At 63.5% G+C, this 21,741-nt stretch overlaps 1 protein-coding gene across 2 annotated transcripts in view; it reads right to left on the bottom strand.

The window, feature by feature from the left end:
• ZC3H3 (zinc finger CCCH-type containing 3) overlaps positions 1–21,741 on the bottom strand; it is a 53,348-nt gene that overhangs the window by 28,778 nt on the left and 2,829 nt on the right. For both annotated transcript variants that reach the window (XM_090283281.1, XM_090283279.1), the window contains exons 3-4: positions 20,819–21,033; positions 4,046–4,199 (exon numbers count right to left, since the gene is read on the bottom strand). In XM_090283281.1, coding sequence (XP_090139407.1) covers positions 4,046–4,199; positions 20,819–21,033 — 369 coding nt within the window. The remainder of the gene's footprint in view (positions 1–4,045; positions 4,200–20,818; positions 21,034–21,741) is intronic.

Raw genomic sequence — 21,741 nt, 5'->3', positions numbered from 1 at the left:
CAGCAAGTTCAACTCACTCCTGCCAAAAACAAAAGACAAACTGCCAACCTAAAACAGGAAGAGCCCGGTTGGTGTCTGAAAGGTTGCCAGTTCAGTTCCTGGTTGGTCACGGCACATGCCTGGGTTGTAAGCTTGGGGGAACGTGAGAGGTAACTGATCGATGTTTCTCTCCCTCTCTTCCCCTCTCTGAAAACAAGTAAATAAAATCTTAAAAAAAAAAAGGGGGGGAATGGGCAGAGGACCTGAGGGTCTTCCACAAAACAAGACCAGGGAAGGCCTTAAGTAAGCTTGATAAGCGTTCAGTGTCACTGGTCATCAGGGAGATGCAGATTAAAACCACGACAAGCCTCCACCGCACATGGAGAACATGAAAATTAAAGAGGCCGTGACCCCAAACGCTGTAACGGGAACAGGCGGCGGACAGAGAGCTGCTGTGTGCTGCTGCTGCACCTCCCCGGGAAGTGCGGGCGTGTTTCAAAACGAAGTTACCCAACGGAGTTACGTGCGCCCCAGCAGGCGTGGCTCAGTGGGCTGAACACCGACCTGCCAACAGCAAGGTCGCCAGAAGGTCTCCGACTAGATCCCCAGTCGGGGCACAGGCCTGGGTTGTGGCCGCGTTCCCAGGTCGGGGTGTGTGAGAGGCAACCAATTGATGTTTCTCTCTGTCTTCCTCCCTCCCTTCCCCTCTCTCTAAAGATAAATAAATAAAATCTTTTTTAAAAATGTTAAATGCAAGAAACTGCCCCATGACGGGTGAGGGCCTCCCGAGGGGACACAGCGAGAAGGCAGCGGTATGCAGCGGAAGGGACAGGCCAGGGCACCCTGACCCCAGGCTCCCAGCCTCCAGAGCTGAGAGAAACGGGCCTGCTGAAGCCACCCAGCCAGCGGTTTCTTAGGACTCAGAGCTGCCCGCGCCCGGGGGCCCAGGGGCCGGCAGCAGGCAGAGCAGGGCCGGCCGGCTGCCTGGCGGGCGGGGCTCGGATGGAGTCCGAGGGAACCCTGGCTTCCCCGCAGGCGGGGGCTCTGCCCTTCCGCAGGCTGAGTTCCTCTTTAATGAGACGTCCCTTGAGAGAAGCATTTTAGAGTCTTCAAAACCGCAGCCCAAACCTCCTCAAACCACCCAGAGATTACTTAAGATTTACCGCAGACACAAAAATAAAACAAGATGAAGTGAGGCAGCCCCGCGGGCGGCAGACTCCTGACAGCACCGTTTGTAACCCACGGAGCGGCCTCCAGACGCAGCGGCTTAAGCACAGGGCTTGTTGATTTCCCACTTTCACGTCAAATGAATTTGGAAAGAAAAAAAAAGTGACAGGCAGTTTAGGGATATAAGTCACACTTCAGCTTCAGTGCAGATTAATGAGATGGTTGGAAGCCAGAGAGACACAGGCAAATCCACAATCTTACAACAAAACAATCAAATCCTGGCTCATCCTGAGCATCAGCCCTGGGATGCCCTCTGCGGCCCCCGGGCCGGCTCTGGGCAGCGTGGCCCAGGGCATCGGCTGTCACATCACTTCCCGCGGGCTGGGCCAGAAGGGACGTGGGGCCTCGAGCAGGGCTCTGCGGAAGGCAAGGGAGAGAGCAAAGCCACCCCAAGAGGCAGAAAGGCACTGGTGACCCCAGCTCAGAGCCGCGTGGGGACCAGCGGGAGGGGTAACAGCAGCGGCTGTCACCCCCATGGCCTTTCTAATGCGTGGTGCAGGACTGAGGGTAGTGACCCCACCACCACTTGAGGGGAGGGTTGTCCCCTGGAAGGAGGCCAGGGGCTTGCCAAGTCACTGTCTGTGAGATGTTACCCCAACCCCAACTGCCAGGCACCCCCCCCTTGCCCAGGGCCACACAGTGTGTGTGCCATCTGCAGGAGCTCCTGGTCTCCCCCAGGACGGGAGCCCCCAGCACACACAGCATCCCCTCTGCAGGGACCACACTCACTCAGTGAGCGTCTGCAGGAGAACGGGGTCCATGGCCACCACGCCAACCTGGCTCTCTCGGCCACCGGGCTGCCCGCGTCTGCCTGCTGGCCCCCCGAGGGTGAGGTCAGGAGGCCCAGGAAGAGCCCTCAGCCCCAGGCCCAGGCCCACTGCCTGGCGGGACAGCCCCTGTGCTCCTTGCGCAGCAGCCCTTGGCCCACACTGGCCTGCATCGCACCACCAGCCCGGCCGCGCCCCCGCCCGCGGAGAGCCGAGCACCTGAGCGGCTGCGCAGGGCAGAGGTCAAGCACACAACCAGAGGCAGTCGGCCCCAGCCTCCCGCTGGTGAAGTGGAGGCAGCGAGGCGGCAGGCCGGCCACTGGCCCCGGGGACAGGCCGGGCAGGCAGCGCTCTGCTGAGAAGGCAGCCTGGCCAGGACACGGGCGACCTTGGTGAAGGCAGGCCAGCCCAGCCCCAGCACCGGCACCCCACCCCACCCCACCCCGCAGGCCCAGGGCTCTGTGCTCAGGTGGAGTCCGGAGGCCCCACTGAACACCATCCCACACACACTCTCAGTCCACACGCGGCCACGTCCCCTCCTGCTGGGCAGCTGCTGCGGCCTGAGTCCGGCCTGAGTCCAGAGCGAGGACATCCAGACGGCAGGGCGGCTGGGGCGGGGCTGGGGCAGCAGCGGCCCCCCTCACGGGCCCCAGCTCGGCTGAAGGTGCGGGGAGGGCACGTGGCCGGCACCCATGGCACACCGGGACCCAGCAGCCCAGCCGGACCCAAACCCTGACCCTCGCTGGGGCTGGGGAGAGGCCCCTGGTGCCACCCCGACCTGTGACCCCCAGGCCCCCGCGCCCCGCAGAGGCCGGGCCTGGCCAGCTGGTGGGGCTAGGATGCCTGCGGCAGGAGGGGAGGCAGAAGCAAGAATCAATAAATCTGAACCTCATTCATGATGATCCGGGGCTCTTATTAAGTAAATTAATTTAAGTTAATTTAGCTCGATCCTGACTCCCGATCACAGTGAGTTACTGAGGGGGAAATTGCATTAGGAGAGGCCACGCTCACCAGATAGAAGAACGGAAGAAAATGAGACCCACTTAGCACTGTGAATGAATATGGAAATAGCAGGTGTAAATTTAACCTTATCGAGAGAGTGAAAATTATCTTCATAAATTTGTAGAAATAGCCCCCAAGATGCTTATAAATCTATTTAAAACAAAAATATTACAAAAAGTACAATAACATTAATTTAAAATATACTTCCAGCTATTGCCTCCAGAGAAGTAGGCGGCGGGGCCCAGTTCACTGTGGTCTGGCAGCACGGGAGGAGGACAGGGGGCATGGGGGATGGCAGGGGCAGACAGGTGCCCACATGCCTGCGGAGGCCAGCAGGCCAGCCCTCCCGTGTCCGTGGCCCGGAGCCAGGCAGTCTCCGAGGGCGGCAGGGCACCGCAGCCCCAGCCCAAGCCTCTGGCCCGAGGCCACGTGCCCTGGAGGACCCGCTGGGCCTGGCTGGAAGCCCGAGTCACCCCCCTGGGGAGGCGAGCTCCGAGGGCTGGCTGCAGGACAGAGTGAGGGGCCTCCCACCGACCTGCCAGGACTGTCGCCCCTTTCACCTCCAAGGGGGCCCCACACCCGGCCTTCTGAAGCCCCGAGGTTGCAGCCTCAGGTGAGGCCCCAACACTGCCACCCTGGCTTCTGCAGCCCTCCGGCACCTGTGCCAGGGCGCCCACAAAGATGGCAGAGCTTCTGCCCACTGCACATGCTCAGCCAGAAGCAGCCTGGGGAGAGGTCACGGCCCCCCTCCCCTCAGCAGTCAGTGCCTCCCCGGCAAGATGGGCCCATAGGTCCCCAAAGGGGCTGCACAGGGCCTGGCCTCTCTCACCACAGGCTCCTCCCTGACAGACACCACGGCCACACACTGCCAGCTGACAGCTTGCTGGCAGCAGGGTGGCCATCCATCTGGGGCAGAAATGGCTAAAGACCAAGATGAGCCCACTCCCCAGCCAGCACACGGGAAACCAAGCACTTACGAGTGGCAAGCGCCGTCCCGCGCCCCAGCCCCCTGCCCTCACCCCGACCCCCACCCCCGCATCCCCGAGGCCCTCCCAGCCTGGCCCACACACCTGGACAGGGAGAGCCGCCGAGTCCGCCAGGAGGGCGAGGACAGGGGGAAGGGGGCCGCGCAGAGAGACGATGCTGGGGTCTTCTTGACGATGCGGTATCGGGTCTGGATCACCTTGTTGGTGGGAGGGCTCCGCAGGGCGCTCAGGTTGGAGGCTGCAGAGAAAACCCAGACACAGGCAGTCAGTGGAGGCCGGCAGAGGTGCCCATCGCCCCTTGTTCCAGCCCCACCTCACGCGCACAGGCGTGTCCCCAGAGAGCCCAGCAGCCTGGGGCTCCGGGAGAGTGGGAGCAGGCACGGGCCTGGGTCCCAAGACGCACGCATCCAGGATGCTGAGTGACGCAGGGGTGGGGGGGCGCAGGTCAGTGCCCCTCAGCAAGCAGCACCAACATCCTCAAACTCAGCACTGACCCCACCCGCCCAGAGCTCCTGTGGGCAGCAAGGAGGGTCCCTTGGGCAGGTCCAGGGGGCCAGGGTAAGAGTGGGCACCTTGGCCCCATGTCCACGCTGACTTATGTACTCCTCACTCCTGTTTCCTGATGTTTTGCTTTTCCTGGCTTTTCTTCTTGAACATTTCATGCAATTAACAGGGATCTGTTTTGCCTACGTCACCTTCCGCTTGAAAGCTGGCAGTTTCTCCGCAGCTTCACAGAACACATCTAACTGCCTGACGTCCATGACCTACAGCTCACTGCCCAGGTAACTGAGGCTGACGCAGCCCGGGCCCACGCCCACAGCCAGGCCGCCTCGGGCCCCCCCTCACGGCCCCCAGCCTGCCCATACAACACCCCAGGCTTTGCTTGGGGAGGGGCTGCCACAGGCCCCCAGCCCCAGGGTCTCCTCAGGGGTTCCGTCCACAGAGACACCGAGGCTGGGCAGCTTGAGCTGGCCGTAGGTCAGCGGGGGGAGGTCAGGCAGAGACCAGGGGACCGTGTGCCAGGCGAGGCTTCCCGGAAAGCACTTGAGGTCTCACTGCCAGAGCACCAGCACCAGGGTGAGCCCACGGCCGTGGGCAAGGACTGAGGGCCACGTGGGGCCCAGGAGAGGAAGCAGGAAAGACGCACAGTGGCATGAGACCCAGAGGTCCCCACACTCCCACTGCTGGCTGGCCACCCTGCTCCCCTGAGGCACAGACCAATGCTTCATGACCCACAACTGCTCCCCTGAGCACCAAGGAGATGTCTTCCTGAAAACCACAGACCCCTGAGCCAGACCCTCCCCATTTCCAGCCCACAAAGAGCTGCTCCTGGTACACAGACAGGGACAGTCACTGTTCCTAAATATCACCTCTCAGAGCCCAAAGCTGGACAGACCTCCAGCCCACAGCCACCTCCCTGAGTCAGCGCCTTGGCCCTCGCAGCTCCTCTCCAAGCTCCCCCAGCCCTGGGACCCTACGATGCCCCAGGGGACGTCTGCCAGGAAGCAGGCAGGAGAAGTCGGCCCGCAGGAAGCACTGGGTTCACACAGGCCACGTGGCCCGGGGAACGCCAGGAACTGAGGGCAGAGCCCTGTCTCTCAGCCCCGCTCCCCTTGCTCTCTCCGTCTCCGCCTCTGCGTGTCTGGCTCTCCCTCCCTCCAAGGGCAGTGCTTGGGAAGTCAGGGAGAAGGGGGACGTTCAGCAAACGCAGAGGCACTGCAGCATCACCTGGGTGCTGGCTCTTGCTCAGTGAGTGACCACGTGAGGGAACCCTTAGCCCTGGGCCCCTGCCACTTACCTGGTGTGTAGGGGACAGCCTAGCACACAGCGGGCGTCAGTAAGTAAATGTTTGTTGAATCGAATTTTCAAGGTCTTACGAGCAAGGAGAGACCAAGAAAAATCAATAATGGCTTGTTCCCACCAAGAGCTCAAGAACACGCGATTTCCTTGAGGCTACCGCCAAGCACCAGCTGGCCACGTGGCCTCCAGGCTCCCCTGCATCTGGACAGCCCAGCTGCCCACGGCCCCTCACCAGGGACTGCCGGCCCACAGCTCCTCCCGGTCACATCCACCTGTGTCTGCCCCTCGGGAGCAGAGGCCCATCCAAGGGCCTTGGAGCCCGGGCCCCACAGCCCAGCCTGTGGGGCGGCCTCTGTGTCCTCTCCTGCCCCGGCAGGAGCCACCCCCGAGCCTGTGATGCCGGCTTCGCTGGGCCAGGCCTGGTCCCAGCCTCCGAGTTCGCAGGCCAGCACTGCGCCAGGCAGGCCTGCAGGAAGCCCGTGCCCACCAGCTCTCTGCGCTGTGCGCACGAGGGCCGTCACCGCTGCTGAAAGAGCAGATGAAGCAGACGCCCTTGTACAACGCCGGCCACTTGTCACTCCCCACAGGCTGTCACCTGTTACACACCCCCACTCTGGGGGTCCTGAGAGGCAGACAGAAAGGCTCCCAGCCCACGCCCCAGCCCCTCTGTGGGCCGAGACCCCGCAGCCCGGCCCCCACACCACTCCTATCCTGGACGGCAGAGCTCAGCCACGACCCCGAGTGATGGCAGCGCGATGGCACCGACCCAGGAGAGAGCCGTCCGGGGCGCCCGGGCGGGGGCGCAGCACGCTCAGCAGAGCGGACAGAGGGGGCTGGCGGGAGGGAAGGCTCCTGAGACCGTGCACGGCACACAGGTCCCGGAGAGCGGGCAGGACTCCTGCCCTGGGCCCTGCCCTGGAGGCGGCGTGGCGGACGTGCGCCGGGCAGCAGCCCACCGGGCAGCGCACCCCTCCCCCCCCACGAGTCCTGCGGCTGCCGAGTGTCTATGTGGATAATCATGTTATTTAGATAGGACGCTGGTTTAATTCCCTTCATTACAGGCTCCCAGGGCTGTGATTTTTTCCTCCGCATGATGTATTCCCCGTGGCACATTCCCCTCAAATCAAACCCTATGCGCCTTTATTGCCAACGAGGCCCAGGCGCGGCGTTATCAGGCCCGCGCACACAGCTCTCCTCGCCCCGCCGTGCAGAGGTCACTCCTAATGACTGATCGATCTCATTAGCTTTCCTAATTAAAAACTTTACTGCCGCAATGCAAGACAAACTACAGAAAACTGCTGGCATCATATCTGAATGGAATATGAGCCCATCCATCAGCAGGGCCTTGCTCCTGCACACGGCGGCCACCCAGCCTCTCCCATTCCCACGCTCTGAGCCCTGGGTGAGGGGCACCCGCACGGGCACTCGAGAAGCCTGCTGCTCGCCCAGCCCTGGGGCAGCCGCGGGCCCAGCCGTCCGGTGGCAGACCCCAGCACATGCTGCCCTCCATGCCCTGGCCTGGGGGGAAGCAGGCTCACCAGCCCCTGGGGGTCTGTCTGTGCCAGGGGGGAGTGGCCAGGCCCCCAGAACACTGGCTGCACCCCGTCCTGCCCCAGCTCTGTCTGCACCACCCCGCCCTGCCCCCTCCACAAGCCACCACAGACGGCAGAGCCCATCAGACGGAGGCCACCGCTCTCACTCCGTTCCACTGTGGAGCGGGAGTTGAGAGAGAGATCGGGTTTTTACGGAGCTTCAAAGGGAAATAACTGGGAAAAAAGTGAGTTCCTAATTTCACAAGTGTTTAGAGGAAGGAGAAGATGAAACCAGATTGCTAATCTGTGCAAAGCAAAGGACAGCCTGAGGCCGCTGACCAGAGAGAGAAGGCTGCTCCCAAAACAAGCCCCACAAGCCCAAGCCCGAGGGGGAGAGAGGGAGCAGGTGAGTTTCCCCAGTGGCTGTCCAGCTATCTGTCTGGCTCACCCCACACTGATGGAATCAGGATCACATGGGGCCTGGGGACAGAGGAACCAACCTGCCTGTCAGATACCCTAGAAAGCAAAGCATGCTCCTGGCAGGGTGCCAGGCCAGCCCCCGAGGGCGAGGGAGCCGCAGGGTCAGCTCAGACACCTGGTCCAGCGGGGACAATGCAGTGCGCAGGGCTCGGGGAGGGACCCAGGGGAAGCTGCGAGCCCAGGCTGTCTGCCCGCCCAGGGCCCCACCCCTGGTACAAGTCCGTTTCTCTGGCTACGGCCCCATGTACTTCTCACCATCAGCACCCCGACCCGGCTCAGCGCCCCCCCGCCCCCCACCGCCCAGCCTGCACGGTGGCCCAGGCTGTTCAGAAGCCACACTGATTTCTGCCCCGACACCACCCTCCCTCGCCAGCTGCTCAGGTCTCCCTGGACCGTCACCAGCCAGCAGTGCCCCCAGCACACAGCATGGGCTCAGGGAGCAGGACCCATGGGTCAGGCGGCCCCTCCCCAACAAGAGCTGAGCTGCCCTCTTGGAAGAATGACCACAGACATGGAAAGCGCAGCGGGACGGCTCCTGCACCTGAGAGCCCGATGCACATCCGAGCTGTGCGCAGAGCTTGGCCTGGCAGGGCCGCCGTGCCCGCTGCTGGAGCTGGAGCAAAGCCACATCAGCAGGACGCTGTCCCCCAAGGAGCGCCACAGAGGCCAAGCCTGCTCCTGGGCCGGAGGGCCTGCCAGGAGCCAGATGCCCTGCAGCTGGCCCGTGGACCAGGGCCTGAGCACCTCCTGGAAGGTGTGGCCCAGGTGAAGGGTTGGAAAGTGACCCCCAAACCCTGCCCAGCTCCAGCCTGCCCTCTCTGGACACTGCCCACCCAACACGGCACTTCTGAAAGTTGGCCCCAAATGAGCTGTCCCCTCAGTGACCGCTACAGTCCTGGAGGGAGTGAAGCCAGGGCTGCATTTGGGGGCAAAAAGGACCCCAGGGCTATGAGGAAGGGTAGCAGGCCCCAGGGGCTCCTGGAACAGGCTGTGTGGAGGGAGGCCACTTGTGGGAAGCAGCCAGGAGGAAGGCCAGGTGGGGTGTGGACTCTGGGGCTCGGTGCTGCAGAGGAGGGTCCCCCGGGCTCTCTCCCCTGTCCCAGCCTGGGCTCAGGTCTGCTCCTCCCCAGTCTCTGCAGCAGCAGCCACCACCAAATGGAAGCTGGCCTGGAGTCCCCACTGCCCTGGGGCCCTCACTGTGGAGCCCCAGACCGCTCCAGTGCCCTGCACCCCAGCCTCTGCAGCTGTGCCGGCTGCTCCTCCAAGACACATGTGCAGACACACGCCACATGCGGCTGCTTCCTGCTCACGTGGCCTGGCTGCCAGCCCCCAGGTCCCACTGGGGCTTCCACGTCAGCACCTCCCCACCTCCACCCAAGGCCCTCCAGCTCCATGCTGAGCCAAGCTAGACGTGTCCGGGTGCAGGGCTGGGGCCCAGAGGCCACCCCATCCAAGCTGCTGAGAATTAGCAGCTGGAACGAGACTCAGACGGGGACCTGGGGGAAGGCGCCAACGCCTCGTTTCTACTGGCACTGGGGAGGTGGGGCGGAGCCGACTCAGCTTGGGGTGGGCAGGGGGGCCCTGCCCGGAGGCTGCGGGACCATCCTTGTTCGGAGAAGTGGCGAGCCTCTGCTCCCTCACCCCCTACACAGCACCACGGTGGCCGGTCAGTGCACAGAGGGGAGACTGAGGCCCAGAGGAGGAAGGTGACCGCCGCCAGGCGGGGCCTCTGCCCCAGGTGTTTCAGGAAGGCTGGACAGGGCTCCACCCCCACTGACAGCAGCCTGGACAACAGAGGTGGCCATGCTCCTCCACCTGTAAGGGCAGATAGACACACCCCTCCAGGCCCCACCTGGGCCCCCAAGATGCCCTCCTGCCCGCAGACTCCCCAAGGGCGGCCGACCTCCCCCTGGCCGTGCAGCGAGGGACTCTGCCGGCGCTCTCGCATGGGGCGCCCAGCTCCCCGAGTCCCAGCCAGGCCCAGAGGTGTGCGGAGCATGCAGGGGACGGCTCCCACCAACGAGAACACAACCTCATATCACAGAGAAGCCCCCGCCCCAGGAACAGTTGTCCATACGCTTTCGGGGGCCCGTCCACGGCTCCAAACAAGCCGCAGCTGGGAGGCAAGTGCCCCACCCCCGGGCTAGCTTGGCGGGAGCTGCCAGGGACTGCGCTCTAACAAGCTTCAGACGCGGGATGACTGGAATCACAAAGTATGAATTTTTATGAGTCTAATAAATCACTTCACTTTTCCTGCGCTTGCCTGACGGTTCCCAGCACTTCAAACGCAGGAAAAGCCCCGCTGCAAGCAGCCCCTCGGCCCTGGCACCTGGGGGCAGCCGTGGCAAGGCCCTGCTGCAGGTGTCCGAGGGAGGATGGCAGACACCTGTCCCTATTCACACTCACACCCGCAGGTGCATGGCTCTGCCAGGGAGGTGCATGAAACCCCAGGGCCCCGAGGGGGAGGCTCTGATCGGTGTCACCGCCCAGGCCCATCCTGAGGGTCCTGCAGTGGCCCCTCCACGTCTCCTGGGGAGAGCGAAGGCAGCGGCCCACATAGCAGGGCGACAGGACAGGCTCCGTGTGTCCTTGCTCCCGCCCACAGCCCACAAGCCCGAGGGCACTGGCAGCACAGCCTTCCTGCAGCCATGGCGCCCGGTCTGGGTTCAGCCTCTGACAGACGTTCACCGACGATCAAATCACAGCAGCAGTCTGACGGGGCCATGCGTCACCTGAGCAGCCGCCAGCACTGCAGGCTGAGGAGCATGGGCAGCTTGGCGATGACAAACAGCCACTGTCGGCTGCCTGCCCCGTGGCGGCCGGGCTCTCTGCCGTCCCGCACTACCTGGTGTTTAATGACAGCACTGTCAGCCCGAGACACGGAGCCAAAGCTGGGGACTGTCAGGGCCTATTAGAGGAAAGATTGAGACCCTGCTCTTCGTAAACTCACTCAAGCAACACCAGCCGCTAGTTCCTATAATTATTGTGCGCGAGCCATCGATCGCATGCTGACACACCTGACCCGCCTGTATGAAACGGGGGTAGTTTGCTCGGTGACAGTCACTATAGATTATGGGCGGTGGGTCTTCCCATCCCTTTTAACCATCACTCTATGGGACAGAAGGGAGGGGAGTGAGGGCCCCGCCTGCCCGCACACCCCGGCACGCCCCTGGGCTCAGGAGGTGTATCCCAAAGGCAGAGCAGACAGCCTGATGGGAAGCTTGGGCGTCCAGGCAGAGCACGCGGGGCAGGGCCAGGCGCACGCCCAGGCCATTGCTCCACAGGCCAGGGCTCAGTGCGGCACAGACAGCTCCCTCCCCGCCGGCACCTCCTTCACAGAGAAGGGACAGGCCGAGAGCAGGGCCCCCACGGACGCGGGTCTGTCCAGATGCGCGCTGTGCTCACTGTGCCCAGAACACCCGGGCAGCTTGGGGCCACACTCCATTGGGCTGGACCCTGAGGCCCACTGTCACCCCTAGTGCCCTGGCTGCCCTTCCAGAGCAGCCGTGACTGGGTGTCCTAGAGCGGGGTGCCCCTCACGCCCCTGTCACTCCACGTCTGCCCCTGTCACGGGACAAAGGCCCTGTTCTGGCTCTGCAGCCCCAGGGCCCAGGACAGCATGGGGTGTGCGTGGGTGTGTCAACATAAGCACCGGGGACCGTGCACGTGAGAGCACAGACGTGTGTGCGGGGTGTGGCTTCCCCCACCAGAGCACGGGGATCAGCCCATGGCATGTGGTGGGTCTGGGGGCCCAGGAGGTTGGAGCATCGTCCCCCACCCCGAAGGCTGTGGGTTCAATCCCTGGGCAGGGCACACGCATCGATTATGGGTTTGGTCTCTGGTTGGGGCGCACACAGGAGGCAGCCAAGTGATGTTTCTCTTTCCCTTCCCCTCCTCTCTCTCTAAAACTGATAACCCTACCCTCAGGCGAGGGTTAAAAGAAAGAAGATGACAGAGCTCACGGCTGGAGGCCCCCGGTGCTCCTCCATGAGCACCAGGCCCCCTCAGCCCTTACGCAGCCCACCGGCCGCTGCCTCTCACTGGCCTGCACCTGGAGTCGTGGGCCCCAGAACACAACTGCAGGCACAGGCCACTCACTGGCTTCAGGCCAACCGCTCACGTGCTCAGTGCTGCCCCCGGGGGGGGCGCCACAGAGGCCGCAGGCCCCTGCCCAGCTGATCAGGTGCATCTTTTGCCCCCAGGGGCCGGAGGCCCACAGAGGGGCAGCCCAGCCCTGTCCTCGTCCTCCTGCCCCGCAGTACCCCCCCGTAACACGAGGGCTGGACCACCCAGGTTTACCCCACACTGTCCCCGACACGCGCACAGAGCCACCTCTATCTGGCTGCAGGTGAGCTGACTGGTCAGCCCCACGAGGAGGGGCATGGTCTCAGCCCCAGCTACAAGCAGCTGGCCTGGAAGGAGGGACATAGCCCAGCCCCTGGCAGTGTGCAGCGGTGCCCACGGGGAGGCCAGGGGGCGGGGCTGGCAGGCGGGACACACTCCACTCACAAGTGGCAGCCTCGGCACTGCAGTTCTGAGCTGTGGCCACGGATCCCAGGAGGGAAGGGTCTTCTATGGAGGGAACATGCCACCTGGCACGTGTCCCTGAGGCCCCTCAGGTGCTGTGTGGCCTGTCCTCACTCCCCTTCCCTTGGGGCGCAGTTCACCATGCCAAGGGACACTGGCAGACAGTGGCCTGGGTGCTGCCCAAAGAGCATGGGCTCCAGACCCTGCAGGAGCCCCGAGCCAGCACCTCCCAGTGAGCTGTGCTCCCTGCACTGTGGCCGTGTGACGCTGCGGTTCAGCCCCCGGGAGCCCAAGGGGGTGGGGAGGGCAGCACCGGCCCCCCAACACACAAGCCCCACAGCAGGGGCACCTGCCAGCCTCCCTGAGCTGGACACCATGTCCCCAAGCTGTGCAGCCCAGCGGAGGCCCGGGTCAGAGGGTGGCCCTGACAGGCCCCTGTGGACTCCTGGGCCAGACACCGAAAGGGCTAGGGGCCCTGGGGCTCATCTGCAAGTGGGAGACAGACTCTCAGGCCAGCCAGCAATAACCGGACACTTGGTGATCAGAAGCTGCTGGCTTAGGTCATTCCACGCACCGAGACCCCACTTCCAGTATGAGCGCTGAGAGCTCAGGCGGCCCGGCGGGGCTGTGGAGCCTCCCAGGCGCCTCCTAGCCCAGCTACCCCAGCCCGGCTCCCCTGGCCAGGGCTCCACCGGGAAAAGGCGCCTCTTGGTCTTAGGAAAGCCACTCCTCATCCCACGGTCACAGACAGAGAGGACAGGAGGGCAGAAGGGCCCCATGAACACAGGTGCTACCCACAAGTGACACCATATCCCAGGAGCCCAAACAGCTGAAGAGGAGCCGCCCCTCTGCAGAGACGCCCGACCTGCCTTTCCTAGGGTAGCCGGGCCCTCAGCCCTCGTGCCCCTCCTCCAGTGGAGCCACCACAGGACGGAAAGCAGCTGGGACCTGGCAGGAGGCCCTTCCTTGCTGCCCTTCCCAAGGGAGCTCCCTGCCCACACACCCCCCTCCCCCTCCCCCAGAGCAGACCTTTTCTGGGACCTGCTGTGGGCTGTGAGCCTCAGCCCTCCTGCTGCCCAGAGCCCCCCCATCAGAGCCCCCTGCAGGGCACGGCCCACCCCCCAGCAGCCTGCACCCCCCAGCAGCCTGCCCCCCCCAGCAGCCTGCCCCCCCCCAGCAGTCTGCCCCCCCAGCAGCCTGCTCCCAAGTAGAGGTGGGGATGAAGCAGAGGCAGCACTGGCAGGTACAATGGCTGAGAATTTTCCAAAACTGGCAAGACCATCAAGCCACAGCTTCAAGAAGCATTGCCAGCGCTCGCAGGATAAATAAGAGCACAGGGCTGCTGAAAGCCGTGCAGGAGGAGCGCGTCAGCCCCAGCAGAGGGGAGGCCGCCCGCTGGGCGAGGACGGGAGACCCCGCCAAGCCGTGGAGCAGCCCAGGGCCGCCCGCCCTTCAGAGAGGAGGGCAGCAGCAAGGGCGGTTCGGGGAGACCTCTGCTGAGAGGCCCCATCGTTACAGGACACGTTAGTGCTCCCCCCGCAGGAGGAGAGGGAGGGACGCAGGGAGGTGGGAGAACCAACGCACAGGAAACTCAGTGAGGGGCGACTGCCAGGTGCCCTGTGAGCCCCCAGACGCGGAGGGGTCGCGGCAGCAGGTTCTGGGCTTCAAGCCCCTCACGCCTCCCAGGAAGTGACCGACGGCCACCTGGAAGCCTCGGGAAGTCCGGACGCACACTCTGATCCCTGGAAACCACTAGAACCAGCACAGACGGAGGCCCAGGGAGCTAACCGAGGAGACAGGGAAGAGAAGTATATGTTCAAAGAAAGAGAAGGAGAGAAAAACCAGTGGAGCAGCGCGTGGCGAGACGGGCCTCTGCACCTGATTCCTGGGGCAGTGCTGTGTGGACGGCCTCGCTTACGCAGCCCCAGGCTGCTTACACTTGGAAGCCAGCACCTCGCTGCACACGAATCCCCGGCACGCGAGGGAGCGGCGAGGCGTGAACCCCGCACGCACGCGCCGCCAACGGAAAGAAAGCGGTGTGACTGCCGGGCCGGAGGAAGGGTGCCAGAAGGCAAGAAGCCTACCTGGGACAACGACGGGCGTCTGTGACACTACGAGACAGTCCCCCAGGGAGACAGAACGACTCTGAATTATTCTGCACGCAGCCAACGACCCCCAAATAGTTCACAAACAACGATCACCAAGGAAACAACAAACCACAAGCACAGTGGAAGGTGGGAGCACATCCCTCGTGACTGATACGGACAGACTGCCTGCCTGTCACTAAGTAGCGGCGGTCAGGAGGCCTGGGCTGACACACTTGACGCTCCGAGCCCCACCCCTCGGCTGGTGCAGGTGCCTGCCCGCCTCAGCAGACCCTCACAGGACTAACCCCACCCTACCGCACACCCAGCGGGGTTAAGCTAGGAAGCAAGAAATACAAATAACTTCAAATCCCACAGGTTTGGAAATGAAGCAACACCCTTCTAAATAGCCTATGGGCCAAAGCAAACATCAAATTAAACAAAAAGAATTGGGAGGAAAACTGAGATATCACCTTGCAAAATACAGCTGTTAGACGGGAGTTGATAACCTTACCGCAATGTACTTTAGAAGAAGGAAAGATTGAAGGCCAATCACCCCACCAGCTCCGCCGGGCTGGCCTGTCGTGTGGGCAGCTCAGACCCTGAACAGCAGCTCCTCTCCCCACACGCTGCCCCTGCAGGGGCCCCCTCCGGGCCCAGAGCCAGTCAGCCCGGTGCCCAGCGCAGCAGGAGGCGCTGTGTGCTCTGCAGCCCCTCCAACCGCCCGTCTGTCCTTCACAATCCCAGGGGACAACACAGTGTGGGGATGGCAGCCTGAGCCAGACCCAATGACCCTTCCCCCCCAGCACCTCTCCATTTAAAGACAGAGGCAAGGAAAGCCAGGCTAGAGGGGGCGCCCAAGGAGGCACACCCCCAGAGTCCCTCTGCGTGGAGCCCACCGCGCCCCTCCCAGGCTCCCCTGGGCAGAGGGAAAGGCAGGGAGGCTCAGGGCGGCTCAGGGTTGCACTGCTGGTCTTGGAGCCTTGGGCCTGGCAGTCACAGCCCCCTGGCCCGTGCCCAGCACGGTGTGGCCCCCAGTCCTCGAGACACAGGCCTGTCACCGGCCCCAAGTGCAGAGGAGCAGACAGAGGCTGAGAGGTCAATGCCCGCTGAGGCCACCAGCCTCTAGCTGCACGCCAGGCCCCTTGGCACAGCTCTGGGGCTCCCGCCTGAGGACGCGCCCACCACGCCTGGCACTCAGTCTCCATGCCCCGGCCCCACCTGCGTCTGCAGGGAACATGCCCACAGAGCTCCGGGATGCTGCTAGGTTTCCATCACCCGGGACCAGACAGGGCGGCCAGGCTGGCCATCAGCCCGCACCAGATTCTTGCCGCAGGATGGCCAGGGTTCACACCCCTCCTGGGCCGCCGCTTCACCATCTGGACTGCGCTGGACAGACAGCGGCCCTTACCTGCTGTTCCCACCTGTCCCACTTCAGCGATGGCGCCCTGTGCTCACTCCGTGCTGGCACGAAGCCCAGGGGCTTGGCACACCCAGAGTGGCTGCCCACCAGGGAAGGGCCGGGGCTGCCCAGCCTCACTCTGCCTCGGCGAAGCAGGTCGCCAAGCGTATGGTCCAGCACGGCAAACATGTAACCAACAGCGAAGCTCCCCACCCGCGCTGGGCTGCCTCCCGCAAGCCCAGCGCCCAGCGCGCAGCATCGATGGTGCTGACTGTGAGCCAGCGGCAACACCCCCAGGCAGGGGTGCCTGGGAGGCCCGGCAGCCTGGCAGGGCGCTGAGGGGCCGGGGAAGCAGCAGCGTTGGTGACTTGGGCCCTCCCACCTCTGGCGCTGGCTCCCAGAACCCAAGTCCCTTCATTCCAGGCAACTCCAGGCGAAGACAAGCCACACCTGTTCTGACACCTGCCCTGACCCTCCAGGTGCCCACTGTGCGCTCTGCTCAGAAGCCCCCAACCCCGCCCCCAGGTCCCTCCACCCACTGGCCCTCGGGAAGCCTTGCGCAGCCTGGCACCAGCTCCCTGCCTCCCGGCCAGCTGGCCAGTCTCCGCGTCTTCTCTCTGCACCCAGAGTCCCATCTGTGCCGGCCTCGCCCTCTTTGCCCCAGGCTGCAGGGGCCTCACTGGCCCCTGTTGGCCCCACGGCCAGCAGAGACCCTGGGGCCTGGCGACCTTCAGTGGCCACCAGCTTGCCAGGGGCAGGGACGACACAGGAAGAAGTAGCGGGCAGGAGGCTCTGGCTGGGCTACTGCCCCCCACAGCACCCCCTTCCCCAGCCCCGCCTGCCAGCCCGGCTGTGGGCTGGAGACACCGAGGGGAGCCGGCACTTCCCACCCCCCAGGAACTCGCCCTCGCCAGGCCCCACGTCGTGTGGAGGCACGGTCACACCCAGCCCTGCCCCATGGAGGGCGAGGCTGGGCTCAGGCGAGCTGGTGGGACAGACCACCTGAAGGGGCAGCTGCAGGAAGAGCACTGCGGCCAAGGGGAGGCAGGGCTCAGTGGGTAAGGCCAGAACACAAGGGGTGACCCCTGGGCGCGCCACCTCCGTTCATTAGACATGAGGAACACCCAAGCCGGCCCCAGCCTGGCACCCAGGCCCACAGGAAGCATGCTCCCCAGACCCACTGGTGGAAGATCCAGCTGTCCTGAGAACACCACCCCTCCGTCCCCAGGCTTCAGCTTCTTAAGTCGCTTGGGTGCCCCCAGTCCCGCAGAGGTCAGGGCTCCCCCGGAAGCACAGAGCATGGCCAGACACCGTGAGCTCCGGGCGCGCACACGACTCCCACGCAGCTCTCGAGGAATAATTCATTCGCGCCGCCACGACAGACGTGAACCTGGAGCCTCCAATGTGCCTGGTAATTTATGCAAGACTCAGGAGCACGCTGCCCGCCTTCCTAGCCCCTAATTCAGCATTTTCTTTTTCCCTTATGAAAGCAGGACTGCAGATTTAACTGCTCTCACGCCCTTTACGGCGTCTGCTGTAGGAAAACGGAACGACCCACTGCACACAGTGAGTGTGACGGACCACAGACCCTCCAGTGGCGGGAGCGCTGGCAGCAGCCCCGAGCCCTGATGGCTGCACCTTCGGTCTGCACAGCAGCCCAGGAAGACAACCCTTAGCCAGTCACAGACGTGGAAAGGGGGCTTGGGAGGCTTCTGCCAGGGCACACCCACACCCCGGAAAGTCTCAGGCTGAGTGCAGAGCTGCCTCCCAGAGCCATGAGAGGATGGGAACACCATGCGGAAGTCACCAGGCCCTGCACCCTCCGCTGCCAGAACCCTGAGGCTCATCCTCCTGTGCTCCTGTCTGCCCTCCTCCTCTCTGTTCTGGGGTGGGTGCCAGGGCCGGCCTGGGGTAGTGGCAGGGCTGCTACACATCCCAATCCACCGCACTGGCGGGAGAGAGCCTGGGGTTCACTGCGGGCCTCCCGCTCCCTGTGGGGCTGGGACTGGTGGCCGAGGGCTCCCCTGGGCGAGGACAGTGGCCGGGTGCCATGCTGCACTCTGGGGGCCACCCTGGGCAGGCAGGGACACAGCACACACACACACACACACACCCCCCCGCCCAGCCAGGCTCCTCTCCTCCCCCAGCGTTGGGTCCTGGAGTTCGGGCACGCACGCCATGACCATCAGCCTCCCCGCTCACAGTCCAGCCAGCAGCCTGGCCAGTCTCAGCTGGACCTCTCTGCTCCCAGCCACCCAAAGCACCCTGGGGAGCGCTGGTGGTGAGAAAAATGCCTCCTTCCTGTGGCAACGCAGGGCAAGGCTGCCGCTGTCCCCAGACCCCCCGCAGCCCTCAGGCCGGCACAGGCCACACCAGGGCTGCCCAGGGCCCAGCGGCAGGCTGCTGGGCACTGTGGTGCCGCCGCCTGGTCAGAGAAGTGGGCCTGGCAGGGTGGGGCCCGGTGAGAGGACGTGGAGGGGGCAGCGAAGGTCAGAGCGGTGAAAACGGAGCCCTTCCTGTCCACCGCAGCCTTGCCCAGGCAGCCGTGAGCAGCTCACCAGGCAGGCACCCTCGCTCAGCACGCTGGCTGCCCTTCTCCCAGGCAGAGCTTCCTGGGCAGGGCTCCTGGCTCAGGACGGCCGGAGGAGGGAGAGGAGGGCAGGCCACGGCCACGGCCACTGCCCTCCTGGGCAGGCGAGGCAGCGGGACTGTCCCTGCCCAGGAACTTCCGGGAAGTAACGGCACCACTGCCCACCCTTGGCTTCTTGGCACATGACCAAAACGTTTCCCCCCGGATGTAGGAATCCTGTGACCTGCTGCCACCCTAAAGCCCCCAGGGGACTGGGCAGGCCGCCAGCCCCACTCAGTAGCAGGGACACTGGCTCTCCGTCCCAGCCTGAGATGGTTGCATGTGGGCCAGACAGCACCCTCTCTGCATTCGGGAGCCAAGCTCAGTGGCACACACCTGCCTGTCACTTCAGGGTGGCCCATGTCACAGCACTGGAGCCCGCGTGGCTGGAGGATGAGCCAAGCCCCCGAGCCGACCCTGAAGTCCTGGGGCCACACTGAGGGCATGCTGCCCAGGCCACGTGTGCTGGGAGCCCTAGTTGCCAGGACTACTAATTGCCACAACTACAGGGGTGCTAAACTGGAACCCCCTGGGAGGTCTATAAAAGGGTTTCTTCTCTCCTGCCGCCTCCAGCGTCTGTCTGCCCAGAGACAGGTCACCCGGGGTCCCTGGGCAGCCATGGCATGGGAACCCACCAGTCAGCAAACTGCGCTCCCCTGGGCCCTCTCAGTGCCACAGCTGCAAACGGACCGACCGTCCCCAGGAGGAAGGGGACGCAGGAAGGCAAGAGGCCCAATAACTGCAGAGGTGGAGGCCCCAAGCCCCCCACCCTCTGCGAAAGCCTGACTGAGCCTAAGGAACCAAGCCCTTCAGCGAGCAGGCCAGCAGGGAGGGGTCGTGTGGACAGACAGGGCGGTGGGGGGTGGGGCACAGCCCAGCCCGAGTCAGGCGGGAGCCCTCACACCTCGGTCCCCAGGGCAGCGCGCCCCACGCCTGCTGAACAATGCAGTTTTGAATTCAATTAAAGCGATTATCTGTTGTGCCAAATAAATTGTGTACAGCATCTATCCTGCGGCACGCTACACCTCCAGGCTCATTATTCCCGAACTGTTTCCTCCTGTTTATGCGCTCTCAAATTAAATTGCTGATAATATGCGCCAAAATAAAAAATGAGCGCACCTTGTCCCAGGAAAATTGATTCTCCCTTTCCCTGAACCGGCGATGGCCAGGTTTTATATACTCTGTTCCTGGTGATCATTAGTAATTCAATTTTCTTTTTATTAGCCCCTTATCTGCTGAGCAATATAGTGGCAGAGCTGACCTCTTTCACACGGGTAAATGTTTAAAATCTTTTCCCTGATTAATTTTGCCAGTTAAGAAAAAGAGGAGAAATGGCCCGGCTCTTAGCCATCACGAAGAATAAAGCTTAATGTTGATTGTGATGGAATTTCTAACGCCAGGGAAATTGATTGAACGCGGCAATTATGCTGCAATGGTAACTCAAGGGAGATGGGATCGCCTTCTCCTGGCCGTGGCCTTTTGGTTATTTAAAACAATCCAATTTGCAAGGATAATTATGTATTAGTGTTTTATCTGCCACTTGAAATGAACAGGGGAGTTTCGATACTAGCCCAGCATTAGCAGGTTATTGCTGCAAATTACTTGATATCTGCTTTCTTTCACATAAAGAGGAAATTAGGCAATCAATTACCAGAAAACGGCAGACTGGGCAATAAGAGGGGCCGGTGCGCCCTCTACTGGCCACCAGGCAGCACGGCGGGGCTGAAGTGGTGCCTTGGGGCTGGGCTTGTGCCACCAGCCACCACCATGGGGCTCCCTTTGCTGGTCACACTGCGGTGAAGTCCACACTCGCCCTGGCACACGGGGCATGGCAATCAAACAAGGGCAGGTGGGGCGCTGGCATCCTGCAGCCTGACCTCCGCACGACCCCTGGCAGCCCCACGCCCAGCCTCTGGTGACCAGCTCCCACGCAGAAGCCCAGCCCAGCTGGAGCCGGAGCCACCAGCACACCAGTCCTGAGAGCCTAAGTCCCGAGCAAACTGCCTAGGCCCAGCCTGCTCGGCCCTAAAGCCTGTTACAGTACCTTCAGGTCTCACAGGCGTCGGCCTGGAAAACCACCACCACGCAATCCCCCAGCTGCTCAAAGGGGACGAAGAGGGGACACCACAGGATCAAGTGCACCCAGTGAGTCCCGAGTCTCCAGGACAGCATCATGATGATCACCAGCCTCCCTCTCGCCCGCTCCCCATGGCCCAGACCCCCCACTAGGACCCCCAGCCTGGCAGCGGCTCCCGCATGTGCTGCAGCACCTCTGGGGCCATGCCCCACGACGCTGCCCGACTCTGGTCACTGAACACCGGTGACTCACAAAGGGGCCGGCACGGGGCTTCCCAGGGGCAGTCCTCCCAGAGCCCCCACCCACCCCACCCTGGGTCCTCATACCTTCCTTGGTGGGGAGATGAGCCTTGGCAGGGAGGAGAGCCCCGCCAGGAGACAGGCTGAACAGCCGGTGCCTGGTGACCTGCGTTAGGCCCTTGGTGGGGGTCTTCTTCTGAACGGGGCCACTCTTCCCCCGGAGGGCCTGCCTCCTTCGCAGGCTGAACTGGCTCTTAGCAGTGGCAGCAGGAGGGGGGCTGCTCTTCTTCTCCCCCGGGAGGCTATGGAGACAAAGGGCAGGCCACCATGAACAGGCCCTCCCTCAGCAGATGGCTCCCCCACCCACCCTGGCCCACTTGGATCCTAGCACAGTGCAGTTGGCCCCAAGGGACTGCTGGCTGAGCCTGAGGGGTTCCAGCCCTGCCTGCTCTGCCTTCCTGCCTAGTCAGCAGCAGTGGGATGGCCAGCCCCCAGCCACAGCAGGAAGGAGCCCAGGGCCCCTGAGCCAGGGCAGGAGGAGAGCAGGGGAGAGCGGCCAGCCCCAGACCCCCACCTGGCCTGTCTCTGCCAACTCCGCAGGCCAAATCGGCTCCCAGTGAGCTGGGGTGGGGGCAGAGGAAACTTGAGGTGTCCCGAGAAGAAGCTGTTCACACAGCCCCCATCCACCCTCCTAAAATGCAGGCTACCATCCAGAAAACGACAGGACCATCCAGACAGGGACAGCGGGGTCTGAGGCCAGCGTGGGCAGCGGAAAGGGCCTGCGGAGGAGCACTCACAGGGAGGCGGGCGTGCTGCCCGGCTGATGGCAGAGGTAGGCCCTCTGGCCCTGCCAGCGGCAGCCACCATGAGTCGGTCCCTGACCCCAGAGCAAGTCCAGGGCCACGGCACCATCTCTGAGCTTCCTTGTGGTCCATAAGGGTGGAGGCCAGGAGGGAGACACGTGGTCACTGGACCTCCAAAGGGCAGCCTTCCTCCGTGGTGAAGAGACA

This window comes from Furipterus horrens, unplaced genomic scaffold (genome assembly GCF_987537825.1).
Source record: "Furipterus horrens unplaced genomic scaffold, mFurHor1.1.pri manual_scaffold_7, whole genome shotgun sequence".
In the NCBI taxonomy this organism is placed as follows: Eukaryota; Metazoa; Chordata; class Mammalia; order Chiroptera; family Furipteridae; genus Furipterus; species Furipterus horrens.
Note: the sequence above shows the minus strand (reverse complement) of the source record. Positions and strands in the feature narration are given on the sequence as shown.